The sequence below is a fragment of the Diorhabda carinulata genome, chromosome 3, assembly GCF_026250575.1.
Source record: "Diorhabda carinulata isolate Delta chromosome 3, icDioCari1.1, whole genome shotgun sequence".
NCBI lineage: Eukaryota > Metazoa > Arthropoda > Insecta > Coleoptera > Chrysomelidae > Diorhabda > Diorhabda carinulata.
Window position 1 is genome coordinate 2,440,701 of NC_079462.1, and position 8,718 is coordinate 2,449,418.

The following is an 8,718-nucleotide window of genomic DNA, read 5'->3' on the forward strand; positions in this document are numbered from 1 at the left end:
TTGCATGTTTTGAGCATATTTCAGCGTCATTACAATTTTTTTTTGATGAGGCAAAGAAACAGAGAAAACTCAAAAGTACCTGTGCCGAAAAAATCAATATTTAGATGAATTTTTCAACACAAGTAGCACATTTTGAGCATACTGTAATATTTACGCCATTTTTTGAGCATATTACAGCATTATTTTGAATTTTTTGGTGGTGCAAAGCAATATAAGAAATCAAAAATGATATTCGAGTTAAAAATAAATTCTTAGGATGAATTTTTCCACGTTTACGGCACATTTTAAGCATACTGTATCATCTATTGCATGTTTTGAGCATATTTCAGCGTCATTACAATTTTTTTTTATGAGGCTAAGAAACAGAGAAAACTCAAAAGTACCTGTGCCGAAAAAATCAATATTTAGATGAATTTTTCAACACAAGTAGCACATTTTGAGCATACTGTAACATTTACGCCATTTTTTGAGCATATTACAGCATTATTTTGAATTTTTTGATGGTGCAAAGCAATATAAGAAATCAAAAATTATATTTGAGGGAAAAATAAATTCTTAGGATGAATTTTTCCACGTTTACGGCACATTTCAAGCATACTACATTTTCTACAGCAAATTTTGAGCAAATTATAGCATAAATTCAATTTTTTTGCTGTTCAAAGCAACAGCGGGAATGAAAAAGGTCCTTCTCAAAAAAAAACAGATTCTTAAGATAAGTTTTTCGATTTATAGCACATTTTCAGCATTCTACATCATCTACAACAAATTTCGAGCATATAACAGCTTAATTTCATTTGTTTTTTACAATGCAGAGTAACAGAAGCAACCAAAAATTAAAATTATTTCTCAGCACAATTTTTTTTAGGGAAAATTCCAAAACAGCAACTTTTTATGTGAATAATCAAAAACCCTTCTGGTATTAGAGGCACTACTCCGATCTAAATGATAGAGGAAACTTTATTATTTCTAAATTTTTCTAGGGAAAAATAAATGAGGATGTTTGGAACTTTTTCTTAACTGGCGGCGTTGCTTTGGATAATCCATACCCCAATCCCTCTCCCGATTGGCTATCAGATAAATCTTGGTCGGAAATAGTCAGAGCCAGCAATTTAGAAGGGTAAGTGCCAAAACTTTTACCTTCAAAATATCTCTGGAACAGTCCAGAACGGTCGAAAATAATTGAGAACATTTTCTAGAAATTCTAGAACATTCGAGAGTCTTCTGGAACCTTTTTCTATATCTATTCATGAATAAAATTCTCATTTTACATCTAAATTTTTGAAAGGCCGTTAGTTTAGTCCTCTTGAAACTTCTGGAACGTTTTTCTACACCTATCCATGAAGGAAGCTTCCAATTTTTAGCCGAGGGGCTAGCTTCTGAAGATATAACTAATATAAGTTCTAAATTTTTGAAATTGTGGACATCCAAGATCATCATGTAACATTCTAGAACATTGGAAAATATTCTAGAACATTATGGACAATTAAAAATCTTCTTGCATGATCGGAATTACCTATTGTTAGGGAAACATGAAGCAAAATATGCTTTGGATCGCTATCTTAGATTCCAAATAACAAAATTAAAGCAAATTATTTTGTTCATTTGTTTAAGGTTGAAGGGTTTCTTGGAATCTGTGAAAAGGAACAATTCGGCTTGGAGAAAATTCTACGATACCTCGAATCCTAACGAAATTCCTTGTCCTCCACCTTTTGAGAATACCCGCAGTTTACAAAGATTGATTCTGATCCGTGCCATTCGACCCGACAAAGTAGTACCGGCAGTACAGGTAAAATATAATTTTTTCATCAACCCCTGTAACATTATATCTCAATCTAATCTCGATTAACATTATACAAGACGACGATACATCCAAGAAGCATTCGAAGAATTATATTTTATATTATTCACTCCAATTTCTAATGCCGTTAACAATTGCGAACCTACAGTCTGGTATTTCGAGCCGTAGTCGCCAATAATCCGTCGCAATTGCGGTGACGTCACATTCGGGTTCCAAACAAAACATTTTACAATTTTTTTGGAACCTAGACGCTGATTTATACTAAGTTCCACGCCGTATACTCAATAAAACTTTGTGTATATACGAAGTGCATCTAATATATTTTTTTATATAGTTTCTAATTTCATTTTTGATTATTATTATTAACAATTCCGACTGGATAGTTTGAACTAGAAAATGTTACACTGATCTGACGAGATCCAATTAGATCAAAACCAGTCAACGGATTATACTTCTTTTCTTGCAATTTAGACTCAAATTATTGATATCTGTTAAATAAATCTCAAGGAAAACACAACTAATTTCTCAGTTAATACTGCGGCTATTATTTATTTACATCTATGAAAAACATCACGTCGTTGGTTTATTATATCGGTGTCAAAAATCTCTGTTAACCGTTATGATGAGATCCACCAAAATAGAAACTGGTCAATGGTTTTTATCTCTGGTAATTTCGAGTCGTCATTGATATCGATATTGACGCCATTATCTAGACGTTAACCAGGGCACATGTTTTGACTTCATTTTTGGATACATTTGAATTAATATTTTTTAATTTTTATTATATAATGGAACTTTTTTGAATCTATTCAATTTTGTTCTAATCCAACTGATTTTTTGTTCAAAATTTCATTGACTCCAACCAACTTACAGTTTTTTGGCGCTATTAAAATTGAATTTGACGATATGCAACGCTGCCAAATGTAATTCTAAATCGAATATAATTGGAAATAAATATTTTTTATGGAATTTCCGTTTTCTCCTTTTTTATTATTTATTAATTTTTTTATTTTAGACCTACGTCGTCGAAGAGATGGGACCGTCATATTTAGAACCGCCACAATTCAATCTAGAAGAATCTTACAATGACAGTAATTGTTGTTCGCCATTAATATTCATACTGTCACCAGGATCGGATCCGATGGCCGGTCTAGTGAGATACGCAGCCGACAAAGGAATCAAAAAAACGGCATTGATGACAGTATCTTTAGGACAGGGACAGGTAACTAAAGTGTGCATGGAGGGTTTGGCAAAAAGGACGACGTTTTTTTGTGTCAGCAACGCTAGTCAAGTGACTTCTCTTCACATATTCACTGATGTTATCCACCAAACTGTTTCTCAGTCTTCTACTTAATCTTCCACAGTCACTGTCTTCATGGTGATGTCCTCCCTTCTGATTTTATGTCTTTCAAATTCACCCTTTCCACAATGCTGTTCTTTTTTCTACTTCTAGGTCTTCCACAGTCACTATCTACATGATTTTGTTCGCCCTCCTGCTTGTAGGTCCTGTTTGTCAGTCTCCCACGCTGTTTCCACGAACATATTATACCTTCTACTTGTTGGTTTTCCATACTGATTGCCCTACTTCTTTCTTGTGGTTATTCCTCGCTATATATCTCTATTATACTGTCCTACATCATTTCTTGTCGTTTTTCCACGCTGAGTATCTCTATGATGCTGTCCTACTTCTTTATTGTGATTTTTTTCTCGCTCAGTATCTGCATGAAGCTGTCCCACTTATTTCTTGTAGTGTTTCCTCGCTCAGTATCTGTGATACTGTCCTACATAATTTCTTGTCGTTTTCTTCTACCACATTTTTATCGTTTTTCAACGTTCAGTATTTCTATGATGCTGACCTATTTCTTTCTTGTAATTTTTCCATATTCAGTAACTCTTTGATACCGTCCTACTTCTTTATTGTGATTTTTTCTTGCTCAGTATCTATATGAAGCTGTCCTACCCCATTTTTTTCGTTTTTCCACGTTCAGTATCTCTATGATGCTGTTTTCCTATTTCTTTTTTGTAATTTTTACTTGCTCAGTGTCTCTATGAAGCTGTCCTACCTCATTTTTTTTCGTTTTTCCACGTTCAGTATCTCTATGATGCTGTCCTACTTCTTACTTTTAATTTTCCCACGCTCAGTATCTCTATGATGATGTCCTACCTAAGTTCTTGTAGTTTTTCATCGCGTAGTATCTCTTTTCCTCGTTCACTGTCTACCTCTTCTTGATGCTGTCCTATCTCCTGTTTGTAGGTCTTCCGTACTGTCTCCATGATGTTGTCCTACCTGTTTATGGGTAAGGTTATTTCGATGAGAAAAAATTATAGATAAAGAAATATAAACTTCGATTAAAGTCGGTGCTGGTATCGGGGTTATTTGGTTAGGTTAGGATTTTTTAACTGGATTCGGGTCATTTCCAACTGGATTAATTCATGTCCTGACTGAAGTATATTTTCAGGGTCCGATAGCCTCGAATATGATAGCAACCGGATTGGAAACTGGTCAATGGGTGGTGCTGCAAAATTGTCATTTGGCAGAGAGTTGGATGAGAGAATTGGATAGAATTTGCGACGAAGTTATCGTACCCGAAAATACACATACCAATTTCCGGTTGTGGTTGACGAGTTATCCTAGTAAAGCGTTTCCTGTGGCCATATTACAAAACGGTATACAAAAAAACATCTACCAGCTTAGGAATATTTCTATTTATATTTTTAGGTGTGAAAATGACCAACGAGGCCCCAAAAGGTCTAAGACAAAATCTTTTGAGGTCCTATTCTTCGGATCCCATATCCGATAACGAATTTTTCAATTTGTGCACTAATCAGAAAGCTTTTCGTCCTTTGCTGTTTTCCCTCTGTTTTTTCCACGCCATTGTTCAGGAACGGAGGAAATTCGGACCATTAGGATGGAATATTCCATACGAATTCAACGAGTCTGATCTCAGGATATGCATTCTACAGTTGCAGGTAAGTTTAATCTAGGATCTCTGAAGTTTAGTCCCTCTTTTTTCCATTTAAAGACGACACGAATATGTCTTCAAACATCACCAGCTGTTTTGGAAAATATTTTCGAGTACTTTTAACCTTTTTGTTTTTCAAAATTGCATACGAAACAGTACATATTCTCATTCTAAGTCAAAACAACTCTGCCTTTGGTAATATATTCAACTTGGAACCATCCTTACTTGTCTATGTAGATAAAAAAACGTGGTTTCTATGGAAACGCTTTGGAAATAATTCATGCTTCACTGTATAAGCAATATTCGCCTTAGTTCGAGAAGTATTTTTAATTGGATCTTCTACGAACTCTAGTCTCTACTTGGACCACTTTTTTCCTTCATAGACCATATAAATATGTCTCCAAATATCACTAGTTGTTTTGGAAAGTGCTTTTCACTATTTTTCCGTACAATTATCGTATTTAATATTTTCATAATTTTTTTAGATGTTTCTTAGTGAATACACCGACGTTCCGTACGAAGCACTAACTTACCTCACTGGAGAATGTAATTATGGTGGTCGTGTTACGGATGACAAAGACAGAAGATTATTAAATTCTCTTCTATCTACATTTTACACCCCAGAAGTTGTAACAGAACCAGGGTAAGATGAATTTTTCAAAAAATTTAAAAAAAAATGTCTATTTAAGAAGAGAAATATCCAGATTCCAATCCCAACTAATCAAACCGTAGTGTTCAATGGTGATTTTTCCAAGACCCATTGTGCAACCAATTGTTGTTTAGACAAAATAACCATTTAAATTCCGAGTTTACATATCAAAATTAGCCCATTTACCATTTTGAGCACTTTTACGTCAATAATATTACTCTTCTTCTTTCATCTACTAGAAATTATGAACTCTGGCAGGTTCTCCCGGTGATTTGAAGGTGCTGATGCTACATTCCATGCGTTTTGTTCCTTATCATCATCAGGAAATGAACCAAAACCATTCTAACGTATCCTAACCATCCACCAAGTGATATTAGTTAGGGAATTGAAACAAGAATGCAAGATTAGATCCTGAAGAATGATTAAAAGACAAAATAATTCTTTTTTAACAAATTAACACCTAAGAAATAGTCAAATTCAACCCATTTGTTATATTATCAACACTTTCACTCCCATCTACCAGAATATACTTATTCATCAGCAACTATCTTCTTTATATTCGAGATCCATTGGTCATCTTCGTTACTAGAAGCATTCTGCAGTGTCCGAACCGGCCACCAAGTGATGTTGGTTAAGGATTTGGGTCAAGATAGGAAGATTAGATCCTAGGGAACGTTCAAAGGACAAAATCATTTCTATGCAGTAAATTAACACCGAAGAAACATAGTTACCTTTGCTCACCATGGTCGGTGTCATTTGTGGTCGTTATGGTGTAATGGAATGGTAACTGAACCAACCTTATATTCATACCCGGATCTATAAATTTGGCGTGCCACCTATAAACCACCGATAGAAAATCGTTTAGATAGACATTCAGATCCCTGTAGGACCCTTCTAAAACAACCCCGATCGGATCATGAACATAGCACTAGAAGAAAAACGTGGGGAAGGTACTAGATGTCACTTGCAGCGTCAGCCAAAGAGTCACTGAGACAGCAAAACGATTACGAACCTGTCCAAGGGATAAGTTGGTCCGAGGTACCAGAATATGTAATGGACATAACCTCCGGGAAGTTGATGTGGTATAACCAGACTACCAGAACGGTAAACAGCGTGAGGTGACACAATAGATAGACTAGGTTTTCACAGTTTTTGTTCTATTCTAATAATCAGGGAAATATATTTAGTCTGAATATAAATTAGAATTAGTAAAATTGGAAATTTAATATCTTGTAAATGAAATTTCAGGTACTTTTTTTCACCGAGCGGAGTATACTTTATACCGACGAATACTAATTGGGAAGGATGTTTGGAATACATCAGATCTTTACCGATCAATGCCCAACCGGAAGTTTTTGGACTCCACGAAAACGCCGATATCACTAAAGATAACCAAGAAACGTCACTGGTAAATTACTAAATAATTTTTAGATATACATATATAGAAAAAACTGGTTTAGAAATATTTCCAAATCTGCCTGTCTCAAAATCGTTATAAAAAAAACATTAGTTTAGCGCTATCGTAAGTCTTTGAATCCATTTATCGACGTACCAGTTGTCGGAAATTAGTACTTCCGCTTCAACCAATAATTGTTTTTTTATTATAAAAACATATTTCATGTCATAGAAAAATATGTTTTTTACAATGTGAAGTAAAGCTGAAGAAAACTTAATCGTAGCTAAAGCTAAAGAAAAACAAATAAATCTAAACCTAATGGAAACTAAAGTAGACCTAATCGTAGCTAAAGAAAACCTAACCGAAGCCAAAGTAAACCTAACCTAACTTTCCTTCAGTTTCTCTTCCCAATATTTCAATTGAGTAGTGCATAAGTTAGTGAGAGTGAGAGCTGTAACACGAGCCCTTACTGCTCTCTACTTACCAAAGTGGAGGAATCGGGGATGATCAACCGGCAATGCACCTTGGTGAGTTTATCTCAAGGAAGGAGATGAATCGTTACCTCGGTTTGCTTAAAAAGAAGTTCTTGATTCGAAAACAAATAAAAGTCGATTAGATACAAATTTTATTTTTATTTAAAGTCTTCCTCCTCTTATACCTAACCTCCAATATTCTAAAAATAGTCCCTACATGAAAACTTCAAATTAATTAATAAATCCTGTTCAAAAACCCGAACCGGATGTCAACCGATCCCATAATTGGTAAAAAAGTACCGTTACCTCGATGAATGGATTCTGGGACGTCGAAAACGCTTAACTAATTTGATTTTATTGAGTTACAAAACGGATACGAAAGTATTTTATCGAACGTATCTGGACCTGGAAAAAATACTCATGGTTCGAGCAGGGTTTTTGTAAAAATTTCCTCGTTCCAGGATTCCCACAACTGTTTGATATTTTTCTATTTATAATTTTAGTTGTTGCACGGAATTCTTTTGACGCAAACGATGATAACGGCCGGAGGTGGTGGGGATGATTCTCAAACGATGGTCATAGATCTCGCCAACGATATCTTGAGTAAAATACCGGGGGTTTTCGATATTGAATATGTCGACGAAAAATACCCCGTTATGTATACCAACTCGATGAACACAGTATTGAAACAAGTAATTACAAATTACGAATATAATACATACAACCTGTATAACAATTTTTTTTTCCAGGAATTGATTCGATTCAATAGATTGATAGTCGTGGTAAAAAAATCCCTCGTAGATATGATAAAAGCGGTCAAAGGACTCGTGGTGATGTCCAGAGAATTGGAACAAACTTGTGAGGCTCTAGTCGTGGGGAAAGTACCGGATTGTTGGGCCGGTAAAAGTTACCCCAGTTTGAAACCGTTAGGATCGTACGTGAACGATTTAATCGCCAGGTAAATAAACTTATAATTAGAAAAAATTAAATATTAACTAAATTTTTTTTAGACTCAAAGTGTTTCAAGATTGGATAGATTTCGGGGAACCTAAAGTTTACTGGTTATCCGGTTTTTTCTTTACTCAATCTTTTCTAACAGGAGTTTTACAAAATTTCGCGAGGAAACGGAAGTTACCGATCGATTGGATACATTTTGAATATTACGTTACCGAATACGAACCGGATAATTCGAATGTGACGTGTCCTCTGGGCGTATATTGTAAGGTGAATCTCAATGACTAAAAAAAATATTTATAAATGAATAACTCCACCTTTATAAGGGATTAAAATTTGTGCTGTTTCGTTCCACTGCCCCCTTTTACTTTCTGTGTTTCAAGTAAATAGCGGAAATTGGATCAAATCGATCAAATATTTTATGGTTTCGTAGTCACTTCTGTTGTATACACACTTTCAATATCGAAAAGAATTCGATTTATCGA

The 8,718-nt window shown here is 34.8% G+C and overlaps 1 protein-coding gene across 2 annotated transcripts in view; it reads left to right on the forward strand.

Moving 5' to 3' along the window:
• Window positions 1–8,718, forward strand: part of LOC130891990 (dynein axonemal heavy chain 3) — a 115,259-nt gene that overhangs the window by 102,606 nt on the left and 3,935 nt on the right. The window contains exons 46-55 of one of the 2 annotated variants that reach the window (XM_057797151.1): window positions 981–1,117; window positions 1,612–1,786; window positions 2,814–3,020; window positions 4,258–4,465; window positions 4,518–4,768; window positions 5,247–5,404; window positions 6,659–6,818; window positions 7,783–7,971; window positions 8,029–8,237; window positions 8,290–8,503. In XM_057797151.1, coding sequence (XP_057653134.1) covers window positions 981–1,117; window positions 1,612–1,786; window positions 2,814–3,020; window positions 4,258–4,465; window positions 4,518–4,768; window positions 5,247–5,404; window positions 6,659–6,818; window positions 7,783–7,971; window positions 8,029–8,237; window positions 8,290–8,503 — 1,908 coding nt within the window. Of the gene's footprint in view, window positions 1–980; window positions 1,118–1,611; window positions 1,787–2,813; window positions 3,021–4,257; window positions 4,466–4,517; window positions 4,769–5,246; window positions 5,405–6,658; window positions 6,819–7,782; window positions 7,972–8,028; window positions 8,238–8,289; window positions 8,504–8,718 lie in introns of those variants that run through there. The other variant, XR_009058975.1, reaches the window with a different exon arrangement.